Source organism: Microcebus murinus, chromosome 9, assembly GCF_040939455.1.
Source record: "Microcebus murinus isolate Inina chromosome 9, M.murinus_Inina_mat1.0, whole genome shotgun sequence".
NCBI classification, from domain to species: Eukaryota; Metazoa; Chordata; class Mammalia; order Primates; family Cheirogaleidae; genus Microcebus; species Microcebus murinus.
The window spans coordinates 25333117-25355965 of record NC_134112.1 but is presented as its reverse complement, the minus strand read 5'-3'; the positions used below and the strand labels follow the sequence as shown (position 1 = coordinate 25355965).

At 35.2% G+C, this 22849-nt stretch overlaps 1 protein-coding gene across 2 annotated transcripts in view; it reads right to left on the bottom strand.

Annotated features, from left to right (window-relative positions):
* Window positions 1–22849, bottom strand: part of SKAP2 (src kinase associated phosphoprotein 2) — a 177499-nt gene that overhangs the window by 137380 nt on the left and 17270 nt on the right. For both annotated transcript variants that reach the window (XM_012773351.2, XM_012773352.2), the window contains exon 4: window positions 21205–21312. In XM_012773351.2, the coding sequence (XP_012628805.2) occupies window positions 21205–21312 (108 nt within the window). The remainder of the gene's footprint in view (window positions 1–21204; window positions 21313–22849) is intronic.

Genomic DNA, 22849 nt, shown 5'->3' with positions numbered 1-22849 from the left:
CTCTTTTAAAAAATCAATTATCTAAGAACGTAATTTTAAAATCTGGGAGTGATTGTCACAAAAATAATTCTTCCTTTTATAAAACCAGGATCCAGTTCTTTTAAAAGTTACCTCCTAGTACATTTAAAATGTAACTTGATTTATCAAATTTTTTCTTAATTGAATTCTATAATAACTACATATCTTGGTTTTTTGATCACCAAATATGTAAACAGCCAACCAAAGAAGGGAACCGTTTGGAATTTCAAGATTACCCAGCTTTTTATTCCATTGGTATCTTTCTAACAAAATAATCTAGTTAATGGCTCTCAGGGTTAAGACTCAATTTGATAAAAATCACATGCTATCATTTCATTACTTTCCTACTGTCTGACAGAGACAGGAAGCTAAATTCACCCAAATAAAAAAGATCACTGAGGCCGGGCGTCATGGCTCACGCCTGTAATCCTAGCACTCTGGGAGGCCGAGGCGGGCAGATTGCTTGAGGTCAGGAGTTCGAAACCAGCCTGAGCAAGAGCAAGGCCCCGTCTCTACTATAAATAGAAAGAAATTAATTGGCCAACTAATATATATAGAAAAAATTAGCCAGGCATAGTGGCACATGCCTGTAGTCCCAGCTACTCGGGAGGCTGAGGCAGGAGGATTGCTTGAGCCCAGGAGTTTGAGGTTGCTGTGAGCTAGGCTTACGCCACGGCACTCACTCTAGCCTGGGCAACAGAGTAAGATTCTGTCTCAAAAAAAAAGATCACTGAAATTTAACATAGGTCATGACATTTATGAACAACTACATTAAAATGCCTATCATATTTATTAGTAAAAAGCTGAATATTAAATCATAAAAACAATCATAAAGGTATCAATTCATCATTTAGTTTCCCTCAGTGTGATATGATTAAATGCAATATTGTCCAACACAATTTAAACTACCTATGTTTAAACACGGGTAAAAATTTCAAAGAAAATATGTACTAAAATCAAGTTAATTATCCAATCCTTTGGTCATCTTATGACATTATAATAGCCAAGAGCTAACACTGGACATGTCTTATGTGCCAGGCACTTACTCTTACTACAATCTTATGAGATACTATAATTATCCCTATTTTTATAAATTAAGAAACTAAGGCTTAGACAGAAAAGGCTTTTCCAAAGTCACAGTGTCAAACCAGGACTAAACCCAAGTATATGTTATAAAATAATCTGTGTACTAACCACAACAGTACAAGTTATCCTTGATATGATGAAACACAAAATTAATCCTCTTTAAAGCCCTTGAAAATTTAGTATGCAGATACCAGAAGTATATCTGGTCTGCCTTGAATATTGCTTAATATTATTTAAACTGCCAGGACAAGACATAGTAATATAACATGATGCTTGAATTACAAGGAGAAAAATAATTAGACAATAAAAACAAAGAGAAAAGCTAAGATCACACCAGCATTCAAATGAATGCCAAAGAAAACTACTAAGATAAAATGTATCCCCATGACTATATAATCACACTAAGGAATGAAAGTAATTAATGGCTTCTAAAATTCTGTAAATTAGAATCATATGTTTAGAAACAAAAGCAGCAATTCTCCTGGTTTATTTATGAGGACAGTTGGGGCAGATGCCTCTACGCTGAACCTCCTAAATCTATCTCCTTCTAAAATCTCTGGCAAGTCTTATCTTTCTCATGACATTCAACAAGTTTAGGCAAATAAATCAATGATTCTCCATATCTCTATCCCGTATCTCAGACTCCCTCTTAAATATCTTTGACTGAATTTCTCAATACTCCAAGTTCAACAGGCTTGGTCTTTCTTATCCACTTTCCCATTTTCTTTACAGGTGGTAAAGAAAGGAATTCCCCCAAAACAAGAATTCTTCAAGAAAATAATCCAAGTGTCAGGGTTCATGTTAGGCATAATCATGAAGTCTACCATTGGTTCTCCCCCACATTCCCACTGGATACTACTCTCCCCCGTCCCTACCCATCAAGTTGACCAATGAGCCTCTAGTCAGGGCGTTCTGAAGCCTGTGCTGCCCAGGAGTGCACCAAGCCCTGTCTTTCTTCTCCACTCCTAGCTCCTCTCCTATAACAAACTAAATTCTAGTTGCCTTTTGACCCACTCATCACAACTTTTATCTCTACCTACTCAATCTGATAAATTTACATTTATGGGATAATTAATTAATGTGATAAATATTTTCTTCACCAAATCCAATCTTTATTCTTTATTTCTATGGTGATAGTTTAACCCATTATCATCTCTGTTAAGTATGACAACTGATGATCCAAAGTAGTAAACATTAGAGATATGTCATTTGGTCCTCACCTACCCATTTGTCTTTGCACAATCATATCTCATTTTATTGTGTTTTGCCTTATTATTCTTCACAGATATTGCACTTTTTACAAATTGAAGGTTTGTGACAACCCTGTGTTGGGCAATTATTATTGGTGTCATTTTTCTAGTAGTATGTGCTCATTTTGTGTCTCTGTGTCACATTTTGGTAATTCTTGCACTATTTCAGACTTTTTCATTATTATTGCATTTGTTATGGTGATCTGTGATCAGTGATTTTTTATGTTACCACTGTAACTCTTTTTGAATGCCATGAACCACACCCATAAATGAAGGTGAACTTAATCAGTAAATGTAGTGTGTGTTTTGTCCGTTCCATCAACCAACCCTTCCTCCATCTCTCCCCCTTTACCAGGCCTCCTTATTTCCTGAGACACAACCTAAGAATTATTAGGCTGATGAAAAATCCTACAATGGCCTCTAACTGTTCTAGTGATAGGAAGAGTTACATATTCTCACTTTAAATCAAAAGATAGAAAAGATTAAGCTGGATGAAGAAGGCTTGTTGAAAGCCAAGACAGGCTGAAAACTAGGTATCTTGTGCCAAACAGTTAGTCAAGCTGTGAATGCAAAGGAAAAGTTCTTGAAGGAAACTAAGAGTGCTACTCCAGTAAACACATGAATGATAAGAAAGCAAAACAGCCTGATTACAAACAGGGAGAAAGTTTTAGTAGTCTGGACCAAATCAGTCACCACATTCCCTTAAGCCAAAGCCTAATCCAGAGCAAGGCCCTAACTCTCTTCAGTTCTCTATGAAGGCTGAGAAAGGTGAGGAAACTGAAGAAGAAAAGTTGGAGGCTAGCAAAGGTTGGTTCTGAGGTTTAAGGGAAGATGCCATTTCCATAACATAAAAGTGCAAAGTGAAGCAGCAAGTGCTCATGGAGAAGCTACAGCATATTCCAGAAGATCTAGCTAAGATCACTGGTAAGGGTAGCTACACTAAACAACTGATTTTCAAAGTAGATGAAATAACCTTATACTGCAAGAAGATACCACCTAGGACTTTCATAGAGAGAAGTCAATACCTGGCTTCAAAGCTTCAAAGGACAGGCTGACTCTCTTGTTAGGGGTTAATGCAGCTGGGGACTTGAAGTTGAAGCCAATGCTCATTTACCATTCCAAAAATCCTAGGGCCCTTAAGAATTTGCTAAATCTTACTCTGCCTCTGCTCTATAAATGGAACAACAGAGCCTGGATGATAGCACATTTGTTTATAGCATGGTTTACTGAATATTTTAAGCCAGCTGTTGAGACCTACTGCTCAAAAATAATAGATTTCTTTTAAAATATTACTGCTCATTGACAGTCCACCCGATTACAAACAGGGAGAAAGTTTTAGCAGTCTGGATCAAACCAGTCACAACATTCCCTTAAGCCAAAGCCTAGAGCTCTGATGGAGATGTACAGGGAGATTAATGTTGTTTTCATGCCTGCTAACACAACATCCATTCTGTAGCCCATGGATCAAGAAGTAATACTGACTTTCAAGTCTTAATATATTAGTTAAGAAGTACATTTCATAACATATAGTTGCCATAGATAGTGATTCCTCTGATAGATCTAGGCAAAATCAATTGAAAACCTTCCGGAAAGAATTCAACTTTCTAGATACCAGTAAGAACATTCATGATTCACAGGAAGAGGTCAAAATATCAATATTAACAGGAATTTGGAAGAAGTTGATTCTAATCCTCATGGATGATGGGGGGTTCAAGGCTTCAGGAAGTCACCAAATGTGGTGGAAATGGCAGGAGAACTGGAATTAGAAGTGGCTATACTGTAATTACCACACTTTTTCAAAAAATGAAGAAGAAAGAAGAAGGAGAAGGGGAAGGAGGAGGAGAGGGAGAGGGGGGCGAGGAGAAGGAGGAGGAGGAGTAGAAAGAGGAAGAGAAGGAGGGGAAGAAGGGGAAGGAGGAAGAAAAGGAAGAGGAAGGGGAAGGGGGAGAAGGAGAAGAGGAGCCTGAAAAGTGACTGAACTCATTTCTACAATCTCATGATAAAACTTGAATGGATAAGGAGTTGCTTCTTATGGATGAGCAAAGAAAGTGTTGTTTCTTGAGATGGCATCTACTGCTGGTGAAGACATTATGAACACCGTTGAAATGACAACAAAAAATTTGGAATAATATATAACCTAGTTGATACAGCAGTGGCAGCATTTGAGAGGACTGACTCCAATTTTGGAAGAAGTTCTACTATGGGTAAAATGCTATCAAACAGCATCACATGCAACAGACAAATCTTTTGTAAAGGAAGAGTCAATGCATGTGGCAAACTTCATTGTCATCTTATTTTAAGAAATTCCAACAGCTACCCCAGCCTTCAATCACCACCACCCTGATCAGTCAGCAGCCATCCACATTGAGACAAGGCGCTCTACCAGCAAAAAGATCACAATTTGCTGAAGGCTACAATTATTTTTAGCATTAATTAGCAATAAAGTATTTTTAAATTAAAGTATACATGTTGGGTTTTTTTAGACTAACGCTATTGCACCCTTCATAGACTACAGTGTGGTGTAAACATAATTTTTATGTGCTCTGGGAAATAGAAAAACACATATGACTTGCTTTACAGTGATATTTGCTTTATTGTGGTGTTCTAGAACCAAACCCACAATGTCTCCAAGGTACGCCTGTATTGGCATATAACCAAAACTACATTCCTAGGAAAATTTGGCCTGTCTCTGAGCCATGAGCCAAATCCCTCAGCCTGCTTCTACGTACAAGTATGTTGGTCATCTATATAGGCACACATCCTTGACAAACCCCTCATCTTCTTAAGAGAATATCAACCCTACCTCCAATTCTGTTGGCTAAAAGGGTATATGATCTGCCTGTAAGTAGTAATACAGAAAAACTACACTCCAAGTAGTAGTCAGGGAATATATCCTAAACTTCTCTGCTGTCCAGTGCTATTACAGGAAATAATATATTTGAACATAGCTGAAGTATGTACAGCTCAGTTATGCTTCTAATTCAGGGGCCGAAAACCTAAATCTCTACAATCCAAAAAACATATTTGAAGAAGACCAGGACTGGAAGGTGATAGAGTGTGTGGAACATCAATTGCAAAGAGATGGTACATAAAAAGGGGATGACAAACACAATGCAAACCCTGTACCACCAGATCAATTTTTCCAGAGAAAGTAGAAATCTGAGTTTTTCTGAGTTGGCACAAATCTTCAAAAATCAAATACTGACTTGACTAAACAAAATATATCTATAAGCCAAATTTGGAATTTGGCTTACCAGTTTGAGACCTCTGCTCTAAATACTTTGTGTGCTGTCTTAATTTTAAACCAATCCATCAGAGAGTTACATATCTAGACCAGGGGTTGGCAAACTTTTTCAGCAAGGCATCAAATAGGAAATATTCTAGGCTTTGTGGGACATATGGTTTCTGTCACAACCAGTTACTGCCACTGTTGTAGCATGAAAGCAGCCGTAGACAATATGTAAATAAATGGGTATGGCCGTGTTCCAATAAAAAATTATTTATAAGATATAGCGACAGGCCAGATTTGCCCCAAGGGCTGTAGATTGCCAACTCCTGATCTAGGCTCTTATTAATATTTTGGCCTCATACAAAATGTCTTGTCCTAAACTATGTCTTGGCATTATGCTACATACCTATGCTGATGGAGCTTTTAAGAAAAAAACTCCTGAGTATGATTAAATATATTCTTATGGGTTTTGTTTATCGCATTATATGACATCCTTAGCGATCCTCTTTGAAACAAATTTCACTACATCCTCTTAGTAAAGAGATACACTTCTTTTGAGTGCCTGATTTAGCTTTACATCAAGAACTCCATATATCTTGTACCTGATCAGTTTTCCTTCTTTGCATTGGTTGATAGAGAGCTCAGGGCCAAGTAAGTGGTCGATCTCCAGCAAAAGCTAGATTATCTACAGTATGCATTTGAGATACAAATATTAATACTAGTTTCACTTTAGTTTTTCTATTTATCTTTCTTCTCCCTGCCTTTGATTTCCTAATTCATTTTTTAAACCTCGGTATAATACATATATCTTTGTTAACTGCTTCAATTGTTTTTTATAAAAGAATACAAATTAGAAAACAATTAAAAGGAGGTCTACACAAGACAAATTAAATTAAAATAATCTAAAAATCTAATTTTTATTTAGCTCTAATCCATACAATTGCACCTTTTCGCATAGGTGCTAAAAAGTAAAAGTGATTGGTTTATCTTAGCAATTTATCCCTTTCTACCCATACATTGCTAAAAAGAGAAAGAACAGAATAGCCTAACAGCAAACAAGTTTGGGGAAAAAAAAGTACTTTCACTAACTGGAAAATCAGTCCTTAAGAAAGGTTTGAAGATTTAATAGAAATTAAATAAATACATTATTAATAAAATTTTTTAAATTAACTAGTCTAAACAGTTCACCTTAATGTTTTGGCTTTTTTTCTTCCAGCTCTTCTTTCTATAAATCAGTTCAAAATTTAGCATGTAATTTTCTTGAAATATCCATTGCTCTGAATTGCTTATTCTTTCTGTAAGAGTACCTCAATTTTTCTTTGGAAAATGGTACCTCCCCCGATCTCACCCCTGCCTACACACTCTTTTTTTGCACACATGTTCCAGTCCTGGCCAAGTGAAGCAACACACATGCACACACACATACCTAGAGAGGCCACCGTGATTGATTCAAAATAAGGACATAACTCAAGCCAGGGACTTCTGCTACAACTGTTGAGAGATCTCTCTCTCCATGGGGTTGCTAAGCCGGTAGAAAATATCTAAGAAGCTGCTGGTGACTGATAGTCATCTTTGCCACAGCCATCCTATGGGGGGGGGGGGGGGTCCAGTCTCTCTTAAGGGAAGCTACCCATAGGAAAGCAGGATGTGAGTGGGAAACTTATTACAGATTGAGCTGAATCCTAGTGGGCATGAAATAAGAATTCAACCGTCATAGGTGAACCAATAAATTCTGCTTTGGGCTTTAACCAGTTTGAGCTGGGTTTCTTTCTCTGTCCTGTGCATTGAGAGAGTTCTGACCAATATATCCTTTTACCAGATTGTTTCACAAATCTGAAATGCTATCACCTTCATGTTCCACATATGAGAAAGCTTCTTATTCTCCCAGACCTGGCTCAAATGCCATCTCCACTATCAAGTCTGTCTTCATTCCAATCATAACTATTATCTTCTTTCTCTTTCTGTATTTCTTAAACCAATCTGCTTTGAATCAGAGTCGATATTTATGTCTCTCTTTCCTCAACTAATCTATAAATAAGGTCCTTAAAGACAGTGACATATCTTATTAATCATTTTATTCCCCCAGTCTAACATAACAGTAGAATCTGTTGAATTAAACTTTTATTCCATCTAGCATTCTGCCTAGATGGAATGTGTACAGATGGAATCTATAACATACAACACTGTTACCCTTTCTTACTACTTATATTTTTAAAAATCAATTTCTCATCTTCTTTAAGATGTATTGTCTTTTAGCAACAAAATCCTATTCTGAGCATATTAGAAGTTTATAGCATACATATATCCCAGGACATAGATCCCAGGATACCAATACTAAAACAAGTCCCAGGATACCAATACTAAAACAAGTCCTATTCAATGAAAGAAATATATGTGTATTTCTTTTCCCTATGGTAAGACATTTTACTATTTTTGATATTAAAATATTATTTTTATTAACCTCTTTTAGTGTTAAAGAAAGAAATAGGCATGTTGGAAATAGGAAAGCTCACAAGTGGTATTAACAAATGAGGAAGAGCTTTTGGAGACATTTATACAAAACAATACAAAAGCACATCTCTGAGATGAAATTACTTTTGTGATAGAGTCTTTAAATATGACACTGTATGTTTCTGCTGTTTAGACATGAAACAGAACTAGATTCTATTGAAATTGCATTACCCTTTTCTCTGTGTATTCCAAATGAAAAAAAAAAGCTATGAGATTGTCCCATTGCTTGACTTCCATATGAAAATATAATATCTGATTATGACATTGGAACTTCAAAGTACATTTGATAAGAAATGTGGTATTAGAATCCCTAAAGTTTCTCCATAGTGAAAATATGCATACTGCTTAAATTAAAATATGACTATGACTATGGAGGAAGATATAGAGAAAGATATAGGACTCCAAAAAAAAAAAAAAAAACCCAGAAATCATAATAGTTCTGGGACTGAGACTATTGTTAATTGTCTCTGACCCTAGATTAATGCTTCAGTCTGTGCTAACAGACCAGTTTTTAGTCTAAAATATCACAAATACTATTATAAAAAACAATAAATGTGAATACTAAAAAAAATGATCAAGTACTTAGATAAGACAAAAACGTCAAATTGCTGTAAACATTTCTAAGAGATCAGTCTCAATTTTTGTACTCATGTTGTTGCAGGTCAGTAATAAATACAACACAGATCAGGACCTGTCTTCAGACCACACACTGAATAGCACTGCTTAGATAATTCACATGGGCTCTCTAGGTCTCAGTTCCCTTATCTGGCAAGATTGCTCAGTTTAGTGACTGACACACAGGAAAAGGGGGAAAAAACACACAAAAAAACATGTCCTAACAAGGGAGAAGAGAGCATTTCAAAGAAACAAACAAACATTCTTTTTGAAAGCTAACGACAGTAACCATTTTTCTAAGACCATGATCCCAGCACCCCTTACATCCCACCACCATAAGAATGCACTAACAAACCCTAAGTCCCAGAAAAGCCAGAAAGTCAACAAAATAATCTACTTAGACTACATGTTCTCTGGAATAATTTGTTAAACTGATGTGAAAAAGAGCCATGTCATTATATGTTTGTATTTGTAATGCAACAAACATCATTATATTTTCATTTCAAAGGCATAAATGATATTTCTAGACATGAAAGTAGTGATAGCATATGCCACATAACAAGAATTCTTTTTTTAAATGATGTTAAAGGCTACAGAATCCAGAGTTCACCGAGCTGAAAAGGCACGGCAAGATTACCTTTTGTCATTTGCACAATTTTTAAAATATGCACTAAGCAACAATAATATTAAAGGTGAACTATAATATAGTCTTGTTTAATTTCGTATATTAATCTCACAATTCTTTAGAGTAAAAGAACTCAATATTTTGAGAAAAGAGCCTCGAGTTAAGAATACCTTAAGAATCTTCAGTTAGGCAAAGACTTCTTAGACATGACACAAAAGCACAAGTGACAAAAGAAAACATAAATTAGATTTTGTCAAAATGTAAAACTTTTGTACCATCAAAGTAAAATGAAAGTAAATCTAAGTAAATAACTTAGAATTTAGCAATAAAAAGACAACCCAATTGAAAAATGGCAAAATGATTTGAATTCGCCAAAGGCATTAGGCATTCTCCAAAGACATACAAATGGCCAATAAGCACATGAAAAGCTAACCAACAATATTAGTTATTAGAGAAAGGCAAATCAAAACCACAATGAGATATCACTTCACATCCACTAGGATAGGTAAAATAAATAAAACAGTAATGAGTGTTGAAAAGGACGTGGAGAAACTGGAACCCTTGTGCACTACTGGTAAGAACATAAAATGGTACAGTAATTTGGAAAAAGTTTGGCAATTCCTCAAAAAGCAAAATCTACAAACACCATAACACCCAGTAATTCCACTCCTAGGTATATACTCAAGAGAAATGAAAACATCTATTCACACAAAAACTTGTACACAAATGTTCATAGCAGCATTATTCATTCATAAGAGTCAAAAAGAGGAAATAACACAAATGTTCATCAATTGATGAATGGAAATGTAAAAGGTGGTACAGCCACACAATGAGGCATTCTTGGGCCGTAAATGGGAATGAAGAACTGATAATATGCCACAACATGGATGAACTTTGAAAACATACTAAGTAAAAGCAGCCAAACACAAAAGGCCTCACTTGACAGCTCATGAAACTCAGAGAGGTTAATAAACTTCCTGGAGGTCACAGAGATGAGTAATGAAGAGGCCAGTATTTAAACCCAGCCAGTATGATTCTAGAAGCTGTTCTTAACCACTATATTTCATTTTTAGCATGATTGAGGTAAGTCTCATCTCTATCTGCCCCAAAAGGGAAGAAACTAGAAAGAGAAGGACAAGCTAAGGTCACTTAAGCTGCATTCCCATATTTCTAGCTAAGTGCTAGGTAGTTTGGATGTCCACTGTTACCTCAAACCTTAACTGTTCAAACCCAAACTCACCATCTGCATCTTCCCCCAAACCTGTTCTTCTTCCAATTTTCATAATTTAGTCAATTCTCCTAGTCATCCAGATTTAAAACTGTATAATCAACTTTGGCCTCTCTTTTAAATTCCACACATACCCACTTGCCAAGTCCTGTCCATTCTTCTTCAGATATATCCTTTCCTTTCCAGTTTTGTGGTTGCTCTCCTGGTCTAGTCTCTTGCCACTTCACATCTAGTTAATGGAATGGCCACTTATCTCATAGACTAAAGATTTTCATCCCCTTCAGTCCATCTATATTCCGCAACTAGTTAATCTGTCTAAAATAACAGTACCACGTTTCATCATTCACCACTTTCCTCTTGCTCAAAAGACTAAAATGTATAGTCATTTGCTTACTGAATCAACTCCTTATAAGACCATTTAAAGTTCTCAATACTTGAATGTTACCGTGCCTAAAAAAATGGAATTCTTTTTTAAGAAGTAGAAACCGATTCATAATGGTAGTGCCTTAGCCAAAATAACTCGGTGGCCAAATCAGTAGCTGACGCCAGAGCCAAAGCTTGTTACATGCCACCCTTGTCAATCCTCACACCTACTGTTCTTTTCCAACCTGTCTCAGTCATGTTAGTCATTTCACAGTTCCCCAAACTATGCTCATTTCCAGTTCCATTCCTCTTGTTCTCCATTCCCTCAACTTATCTGAAAAGCATTCTTCCCTCTACACTCTACTCATTGAAATTTTATCCATCCTTATTTGGTTCCAGTTCAAACTCCAACTTCTTCCATAAAACATCCACCAGCACCAGTTTGCAATATTAATAGTTTCTTCCCTTTTTTGACTTCTTATTTATTGTCAATACTACACATTTCTGTATTTTAAACAAAGTTGATAAGGTTTCCAACTATTAGGTATGCATACTTTGTACCCATAATAAGACTGCAATTCTTCTAGGGGAATTTAGATGTTATTGCTTACAGCATGGAGGTTCTTCTAGAAGGCTTGCACTCACTCTAAGTAACTGTATCTGAGCTTGACTGACATATTTATTTGGACTGCCTTTGACTAGCGGGCCAGAGAGCTTACTTCTTCTCCAAGGAATGATTCCAATAGATAAGTTATGAAAATGTTTTAAGATAAAGTACCTTCTTGGTGTCATTAAAAAGGAAGCACAGACTAAGCATCAGCCTTTCCTCTTAAAGCTGCCCTGAAATTCTTTTTGTTTGTTTTTAAAGAATAAAGTCTTATAACACTGGTAATCAAGAAAGGGTATCTTCTGTGGGTCAAAAATTTTTAGTAATTCCTGGCAACTGAAAAGCAGATGAGACTGGAGTGATGAAGATACAGCAGAGGATACCAAAGCCCAGGAAGACACCAAGGAGAGTAAGTGCTAGTTTTTTCAAAGGAGCCTCAGAGATGCTACAAGCAGAGTTTCAGGATGATGAGGAGGGTCACTCATTAAAGAACTGTAATCCTATAATCAAAGCAGCCAGAACCATTGAGTCCATCCTTAAAAGCAGCTAGCAGTAATGACTTTTGTGTATTTGGGCTAAATCATGAACTCTACTCTCAAAACAAAGTGAACCAGCTCCCTGAGGACAGCCTCTCAGTGAGAGCATTGAAAACTGAGAAAAGCTGAGCCCCCATCCCAACACAACAAATGGATGGAGAGGAGCAAAAAACTGTACTAGGAATGAAATAAAAGCATTTAACTTCCCTCCGAGTAATGTCCTACTTACTTTGGCAATTGTGGTGGTGCCAATCTGCCTCTTCCCTCCTCATTAAAATGCCTTGCAGACAAGCTGCCTCTGAGCAAGCTGCCCTTTTACTCAAGCTCCAGTCAGACCTTCCATTCAAGGGAAAAGCCTTTCAGGACAATAAACATGCAAAAGCAGGGGAATCCCACACAAGCTACCTATACTATTTGACCAGGTCCTTCATTCATAAACATGAATCACTAACCGAGGCTCTCCAGACATTTGAGGAAAACCAGTGGCATGAAGGAAAAGGACCAATGTTTAAAATCCAACTTGCAGACAAAGCAGTCATCTTAGAGAATCAAATATCAATATTACAGACCATAATAATGCAAATCTAATGTAATTAACAAAATTAGAATTGAAGAGTAGGAAAAGAGATGGAAGGAAGGTTGGGTGTACTAATTTCCTCATATTTTAAAATAAGGAGTCAATAGGCACTGCCTGAGGTTGGCACATTACAAAAAGAACGGTATTATTTAAGTCAAAAGCAAACACAAAAAGAATTAAAAATCAAATAACAAAATATTAGGAGGCAGAAGTGGGAGAGGAGGCTTAAGGAATTATTCACCACAGAGGAAGTCAACAGATACCATTTATGGCTGATCAAACAAGAAGTACAAGGGTAGTATCTAAAGTTATTACGGTAACTACAGAAGAACCTATAACAAGTGGCTGCCTCTGGGGAGTCACCCCAGAGGGGAGAGTGAGATGGAAAAGAAAGCTTTTACTTTTTATTGCATACCTTTCTTCTTGTTTTTATTTTTAACCATATTCATGACTCTTATAATTGAAAAACAAGACATGTCTACTTTTTTAAGTAGCATGGCATAGAAAGACCAAAGGAGTTAAAGTTTGCTACTTATGAGTTGGATATCCTTGTGAAGAAACCTAAACTTCTCTCAGTCTGTTTTGTCAAATTAAAAAGAAAGAAAATGTCTCCCTCGTGGAGAAGTTTTGAGCAGATTAAAGGAAATAATCATGAAAGAATCTGGCACACAGTGGCATGCTTATTTCTCTGTAAATCCTAATTATAAATTGTTTAATCCCTTTTCCTTCCTTAAAGATGCTATCCCAACCACCAGCATAGCCACCTCCAGGTTACTTTTCTCAGAGGAAGGAAGCTCTCTTTGGGATCCTGTACCAGAATATTGTGCTTTCCTCTATAAATCGGTCATTCCACTATCTTAAAGAACCTTTGTTCTTTTTTATTATTATTTCAGCATATTATGAGGGTACAAATGTTTACATTATATGTGTTGCCTTACCCCCTTCTGCCCCCCGAGTCAGAGCTTCAAGCCTGTCCATCGCACAGATGGTGCGCATCACACTCATTATGTATGTATATACCCATCCCTCCTCCCACCCCCATCTGCCCAACACTAGATAAATGTTATTCCTATATGTCCACTTAGATGTTGATCAGTTAATACCAATTTGCTGGGGAGTACATGTGGTGTTTATTTTTCCATTGTTGGTATACTTCACTTAGTAGAAATGAATCCCAGCTCTATCCAGGAAAATACAAGAGGTGCTATATCACTGTCATTTCTTATAGCTGAATAGTACTCCATGGTATACATATACCACATTTTATTAATCTACTCATGTATTGATGGGCACTTGGGTTGTTTCCACATCTTTGCAATTGTGAATTGTACTACTATAAACATTTGAGTGCAGATGTCTTTTTTATAGAGTGTCTTTTGTTCTTTTGGGTAGATGCCCAGTAATGGGATTGCTGGATCAAATGGTAGATCTACTTGTATTGCTTCAATGTATCTCCATATTGCTTTCCACAGAGGTCGAACTAGTTTGCAGTCCCACCAGCAATGTAGGAGTGTTCCTATCTCTTCGCATTCAGGCCAACATTTATTGTTTTGGGTCTTTTTAATAAAGGCCATTCTCACTGGAGATAAAAAGAACAAAGGTTCTTCTCAAGGAAATGCAAAGAACCTTTGTTCTTTGATTTTTAAACTCTAAATTCACACTTTGGTTCAGTTTGTAAACAGGAGGCTCAACTGAAAACAAGAAGCTATTACACTGTGACTTCTCCAAATTCAAAAGACTACAGGCCAAATTCACACACATACAGCCAGAGAGATAAGCTTGTTATGTACCTAAATCTTATCAGCCATGGTGCTATGTAATAATCAAGGCATCTTTACCACTGACCAGGTGCTGATATCTAAAGATCTGTGAGCAGGGATTAGATTCCCTGGGGTTAAGGCCCATATTAATATGCATATATTCCGAGAAGCAATTTATCAGAGCTTTTCCCATGTATTTAATGAAGAGATGATTTGAGAGGGGAGAGACTGTGAAAATGAGGTTCAAAAATGGGACAACTACCCACAGACAGCAACCTCAGGAAACGGGCCCTGTATGGCCAATGAAGTCACAAAATAAGGGTGCCGAGTGACCACAAAAACGTGCAGGAAGTAGAGGTAGGCGGGTACACAAAAGAATCTTTTTTTTAACCTAATTCAAGGTGTTGCCTACTATAATACCTAGTCACATATTTGCACACCCAGCCCCTCAAGTGCAACTGCATGTCTGCCTCACTCTTCTATTCAGCTGCAAGGGTCAATGCGATAAATGCCTCTAGAATAGAGCTTCTCAAACTTTAATATGTACCTGGGGAATCTTGTTACAATGCTGATTCAGATTCAGTAGGTCTTGGGTAGGGAAAGAGATTCGGCATTTCTAACAAGCTCCCACATTCTGCTAATGCTGTTGGTCTGTGGACCCTACTTTGAGTAAGAAGGGGCTAGAAAATCCCTTCCTTTTCAAGTGCAATATCCACTACTCTAACCCAGGCTCCTACCAACACCCCTGAACCAAAAGCAGCACTATGCTAACTGGGGAAGAGGAAATATGCAATGGCTTTGAGAGCAGAGAATAGTTCTTGGAGGTGACAGACATGAATGCAAATTCCAGTTCTGCCACTTAGCAGCTACCTGTCCTTGGGCAAATCACTTAACATAGTGATAATACCTACCTCACAGAAATGCTGTCAGGATTAAAAATAAATAATGTAGCAAGACATTTAGCTTGCTACCTCTACAAGATGAACCTTATGCCTTAATTCAACCCACATCTAACTGCCAGGATAATATTCTTCAAATTTAGATTCACTATATCATATAAAGTTTCAAAAATATCTTAATGACTACCAAATCAAAGTTAAACTCCTTAACAACTTGGCATTCAGCTCCTACTATAAACCATGCACCTACCTCCAAGACCCCCTCTACTACTCCCCAACATTACCCTCTGGCTATTACCCATAAAACCTATCCTCTCCAAGCAAATCACTGTACCTCATTAAATTTACTAATTCTGAAATGTGAACACAAGCATGCAGGAACTTCTAAGCAATCACCTGATCCCAACTCTTCATTCACAAACCAAAAACTAAAAATCCAGAAAGGCCAAGTGACTTGTCCTAAACAACAAAATTATTATCAATGAGAATGAAAACCTAGTTTTTTGACTTCTACTCCAAATGTTCCTTTCAGCCTGTTTTCCCACTCTCTCCAGCGAACCTTAAGACCACACAAAACTTACTTAAATAAAAGGCCCTCCCTCCACAATCTCTCAAAATTTAGGAATAAAGTTTATGTTTTGGTTTATCTGACAGGATGCCAAAACATGACAGATTCAGTCAATAAATCAGGGAGTAAAATCAATGAAACCAATTATTTGCTTTTGTATAGACCAAATCAATGGAATATTATAACATATAATATTTATTATTTTGGGGATCTACCTTACTATAACTTAGATTGCTAGTGACCTTATTTTAGATGATTACCTTCTATTTTCATCTAGATTACATGTTTCTTAAAAATAGGAACTTTATCTTATTCATCACTGAACCCCCCCATTGACCTATCCAGGTATCTTGCTCCCCTCTTCATGTACTGTGTGAACAAGTGCTAATTCACTAAATTAAAGATGCATTATTTTTCATACTACTGAGTTTTATTACCTCTGCAATCTTTCTTATTTACCCTACTTTGTTATAGTATTATCTGTCCATTCTGCTTTATTCTGATGTATTTTCCCATTCGATATCATAAAAACTTAGAAAGATGATTCTTAACGGCTATGTTTTGATTTACTCATATGTACCTTTATATCACAAAAGAATATTTCACATCTGCATGAAATCTCCAATCATACAATAGATATCTTGAGGATAAAAACATGTCCTTTACTTTTTATTATTTCCCCAAACCATCACCCCCTCCCTTCCACCAAAATTCCTGAAACTGCCATATACATAAAGAAGGACTAAAATCATCATTGTTCTTATGCCACTAAAATATATACAAGTTAGCAAATTGGTATATTAATATATCAAAAAACCCTTAAAAACACAAGCATAATATTAATGTATGTTACACATGCAAAAATATGTGCAAGTTGTAAGTTACTCTAAATTATCAGAAAAAATACAAAAATGTAATTTCAAGTATCAAAAACCACATTTTACTATGGTAGAAAAACATCCTCAATGCTAACTTACTGAAAACCCCTTTTTTTTTCTAGTTTTAGACATTATTTCACATTCTACTGATATCCAGAGAAAAGTAAAACATCTGTTGCTTACAAGAATTGATTAGTGCTCCACCTAATTTTACACAAAAAATATCTTACTGAAAAGTTTGGTACATTAAATTTATGTGTGTGCACATGGATGGGTTTATATCTAAGCCTGCTTTAGATGCACTGTGAGAGCTCATTATTTATAGGCATCCTGGAGACAATCCTTTTTAAAGAAATCCTTTGGAAAAAAAGTGACTTATATGTTTTATAAATCCAAATTTATACACTGGATTTTTTTTTAAAGAAAAGTATACCAAAAAAGAAAAAAACAAAATTTTTAACATTATGATCAAAATAGCTTAGCCTTTTCCTTAATCCCTAAGCTTTAAAAAATACTTCCTTTCCTAAACAAATATTTTTTCCTATAAACCTATGTCCTTGCAATGCTCACAGCCTTTCAGTTATCTATGTTATTTGGGCATTTTTAGTTATGAAGATACCAGGACAATAAATGACTGTTTTATATCTTCAGCTTCATTTTAGCCTTCCTATTTTCATACCCCAGATGTTCCAGATTCTTATCCACAAAGTGATTATGGTCCAGGACTGAATCAGATTTGTAACAAACATCCACTGGGATTCTTCGACCTATCACTGATGGGCAGAGCCAATATATGTCTTCTAGCTCACTGAATCCTTTCACCTTACCTCAGGGACTCTCCACAATGCTATATGGTTAGACGCTTTCTTTTACAAATGACAAAAATGAATGAAAAATTATTTCAGAATAGAAAAATGGAAACCCAAGTCACTACATAGTATCTAAAGGCTACCCTATATCTACCACCTTAGTATCCAAACATTCTAATGTGTTGTACTCTTTTTTTTAAGGTTTTACATCTCATTATCTCTAATTTTATCTGATTACCACATGTGCTATTTATATCAATACTCCAATATATCCAGCCACTGATAGCATAAAACTTCTAACAGTGATCTACAATAGTCTAGAAACCATTATGGTTTGGGGTTTTTTTTTTAGTTTTCCAGAAAAATAAAACTAATAAAATGAAACTTTTTATAGGAATACTGACAATCTTCTTGGGAATAAAGAAAAAAAAACTTCTAATATTAATAAGTATGCTCTCTTCTAGATATTATCATATGAAAATGAAACTCTAACAGCAGTCATGCAATCATTTATAAACAAGATACAAATTCTTACTCTTTTTTCCTAACAGGTAACAGCATGTCATTTTCTCCTTTTTTTGCTATTGGTTTCAAAATTTATTTCTTCTCAAAAAATAAAAGTGTTTCCAAAGAGAAAAGAAAAAAATTACAAAGTATAATATCTTTATGTTACAAGCTATACAAAAATCTGTCACGATTTGTTACAATTCTAGTCATCAATAATGGTACTTTTTTTCCAATGTACCACTCAAAAATCAATTATATCAACTCTTTTGTATAGAGAAGCAACACACCTTTCAGGCAACTAGTATTAATGAGTAGACATGACTATAGAATCTCCATCTGTTTCTCTGACAAAGCTGTGGCTACTCTAGTCTCTCATTGAAATTCCATTAATCTGGTGTACCAAGGTCCAATGCGAAAATCAAAACTCCATCTAACCCTTTATCAGCTCACAATAACCTACAAGTGAACTCTGCCTGTTAGCATGCAGCAAGTTATGATTTTGCTATCAATCAGGCAGTTGGCCAATAAAAAAAAAAGGCAAGCTGCAAACAGCATGTCTGGCAGGGTTTGGAGACTTTGTTTTGTTTTCTGTTTTCATCCCTATTCAATTTCTATAGGGTGTCTGGACCTTGTGAGATTATGCATTATTCTCCTTGGCTGTGATTTAATTGCTACCAGCAATCAAGTCGAAGCATCACTGAAGTGTGCTTGAATTTCATTAGAAGATATAACTTATGCTACTTTCCTACAGTACCTAATAAACCATAAAGAAACCAAAACACATATGGCTTGAGGGAATAACTGGAAAATTAGGTGGCCATTTGGGAACTGAGTGAACTTTTGAACCAGAGGAACAGAGAAAAAGAAATATTAAAGCAAAAGACAGACTTAGAATGCACATAGAGATGTGCAGGTTTGACCTTTTCAGCACCTTGAAAATTACATTAGCATTATGAAAAATACATATCATGTTCAGAGTTTATAATCCATCAAAGTTCAGATACTTTGTTAGTGCCTACCATAAGGTAAAAGTCAAAAGGACAAAACAACAATCTGATTTGACAAAAGGCCTTTGGTGACCTGTGCTAATTTGGTTATACTTATTGTTAAATGCATTATCTGTCTTATAATTAATATATCATTAGACTTAGGTCACATAATGAAGGAAAATGTATTCTGCAAAGGAAAGGAAACACACACAAAATCTAAGTTACAGAGAAAAACACTGAAATGATGAGATGATATTTTAGAGTAAAAATTAAAAGTCCAAGTGGTAGTTTGAAAATTATAATAGTATTCTTAAAATAAAATGCAAAACTATCAAAAATAATACTATTTATATCAAAAATACATACTAAAGGTTAAATTTTTAATATGTTCAAGAATTGCTTAAACACTAGTGATTATGCACTGATATTTAACAAAAAATTGGTATTACAGAATAATATTCAAATATCAATAAAGTAACATGTTAGCAACAAATGTCTTTCATAATATTAATGTATTTCCTATATATTTGGTTATGAAAACATGTGATGCTATGTATTCTTTAAAAAGAAAACACAATAATCATGTAAATACATAATTTAATAACAACTCACTTTTTCTAACAAATTTCTAGCTCTCAAAAATATTTAATTATTGGATTTTTTAGGTTACAATGTTTTAAGAATGCATATGACACTCCCCTTGTATAGCAAAATATTTATGTTATTTTGAGAAACTCTGAGTATATATATAGTATGAATATATTCTGTGTATGTTCATTCTCTTAATTATATCCTGCCTCTAAATAGCATAACTTAAATAATAATTCATTGTTTTGCCTGAAAATATTATTTCATAAATTATAAAACATTTTCTAGTAGAACTGCTTTTGAAGATGAGGTTAGAAAGGGTAATGCTTTGTTTTGGATAATAAGAGTGAGCAAAGAAAAATGTGTTTCTTTTTGAAAGATAGAAAAAAATATAAAAGGAAAAAATTCCTTCCTTTAAAAATAGAAATTAAATGTTTGCCAAAGTGTAAAATTCAACATAAAATAGATATGATTATTATTGCTACACTTTATACAAAGTTCTGGATATAAAAAAAGATTGTTTTGTTCTGAAACAGTGGTTAGAATGTTTATCACTTATGCATGTACTTGACTTATCCCTGTTCTGCAATAGACATAATTTTATACCTCATAAAAGCAATTTATGTTTCCAAAGGGAATAATCTGGATAACATAAAATGTGGAGTGCTCTGTTGCAGGAAGCATATTTTCATTCAGCAATTGTATTTAGAGATGGAACTGCACAGTTTGATCATCATATAGTGGCAGAAGGCATTATTCATTTCTATGTCTATGTGAAACTTTGAGTGCCACAAATTAATATGCATGGCTAATTTATCGATACACATTCTTAATTTACAACAATATATCATCCTTATAAGGTTTCTATAATACAGATGCACTCAACAGCTATAACGGAGAAAGCACACACTATAATTAAAAACAAGTTTCATAACTTTGGCAACATTCAATAGCTTTTAGAAATTACTAAGAGATAAACGATCAACTTTATTACTAATTCAGTTAATACAAAATACCATAATATTACTGCATAATGTGGGGCATTTTTAAGTGGCAATCAGAAAAATGAAAATGTGTATTAAAAGAAGCATTTGATAAAAACCTGTCTCAATGTGAGAAAGCAATGTAGGAATAATTAATTTAATATTTTATGAACTCATTTTGTATAAAGTTTTCAGAAAAAATAGATCAAACCCTTTTTCATTATTTATAAAATAAATAATACAATAACCCATTAAGTAGCACAATAAAATTAAGCAAGAATCTGATAATATTAAATTAACCAACAAACTGTTACTAATAATATTCATATAATGATGCAAGCACTCTCCTAAAATTTTAGTAAAGAAAATTTCCTAGAAAAAGAAGCAACTACATAATTAGGAAAACCTCACTAGAACCACTAGAGAGAGCTCTTCTGTTCCTTAAAAGGTTTTGATCAAGGTAAGTTAACTGAAGCCTTTATGTTTATCTGCTTTCTGATAAGACCACCACCTCTACACACAGCATGGTTTTGTGTGAAAGTGTCACGAGGTACATTCTATGGGAAGATGTCACATACCATCAGAGGGAGCTTCATCATCTTTATCATATCGTTCTGAGGCTAATGAAATAGTGTCTGAAGCCCCAGCAAAAGGGTCATCATATTCTTCCCCATCTTCCACATCACCTGTAAATAAATCAGGGAAATGCCTTTTATAATTTAGTCATTTAAATGATGCTATTTTTTTAGAAGAGGTAAATACTACTATTAAAATCAGTTACTGTCAAGGAAAAGCAAGGAAAACTTTTTGAACTAAGTAAAAACAGGCCCTATTTTAGTTCATATACATTTTAACTTAGATACAGTAAGAGTTTTTGAAGGTCAGTATACACTTGCATATTTGTGACCCTAAAGGATACAGTCCCAAAATTATGATGGTTTCTACAAAAATTATTCAAAAAGTAGAAGTGGAGTAAAACAAAACAAACAAACAAAAAACCAAAATAACAATCACAAAAAACAGTAAACACAACAGAGAGAATAATAGAGTAGGTAAAATAATAGAGTAGGTAATTCCATTTATCTACTCTATACTTTGAAAAATTATGATGAGAAATTAATAATTTGAAGTGATAGGAACATTTTGTGTTTTCATTAAAAATCACAGGATGACATTAGAGTAGATTAAAAATACTCAGTTGCATTTTCCAGAGTAGGAATCCTTTATGGGGGAAACTACTGCAAAATTCATATAATCCTTTGAAATCCAAGCAAGGTAATTTACAAACTAGACCAGGGGTCCTCAAACTTTTTAAACAGGGGGTCAGTTCACTGTCCCTCAGACTGCTGCAGGGCCGTTGGAGAGTGTGTCACACATTCCACACGTGTGCACTGTGGGCCTGGAACGAGTGGGCTACCATGCAGGACAGGCAGCAGCAGCAAAAACACCCAGCAGACGGGATAAATGTCCTCCAGGGCCACGTGTGGCCTGCAGGCCATAGTTTGAGGACACCTGAACTAGACACTTTCAATTTCATTCAGTGGTATGTTACCATTTTTTTTTTTTTAATGTTCTGGCCAGTTTCCTACTTGATTTTCAAATCCTAGGTTGGTTGGTTAGTTTTTTGATTGACTGTTTAAGTCATTAAATCTCCACAAGATCTTGTGGTTAACTGAGTATATGGAGAAAATCCATATACTCAGTTAAAATAATTTTTTAAAGAAACACTGAATCTAGAAATACTGAGTCCTAGATATTTGCTAGCCCAGTTACACATAAGCACTAATTTTCTACGTAGATTCAAGAACAAAGAAAAATGTATGCCTAATAATATACCAAGTATTTAAGTGGTAACAATTCAACAGAAAACCAGCCACCTCAGGGATTACTCAAAAAGCATGGTGAAAATCCCCCTGGAACCTTACAGTACCTATAGTATTACTTTTGAACCACAGTTCCTGGACAAATCCAGATCAATGCTACTGGTCTCTCCAAAAGGGATCTCTGTAGCCTCTGACATACATTCGGTGGGTGTCACCCTATTTGTCACCACATTTTTGGTAGAGAATAGCCTCTTTCAAAACAGCACTATCGAAATAATTTTAAAAACTAAATATTCATCTCTATTTCCATATACTTTTGCTATTTCATGAGCAATCATCATCCTTATCCTGAAAAAGTAAAGATAGGGACATCTCTCATTAAGACAATAAAGGCAGAACA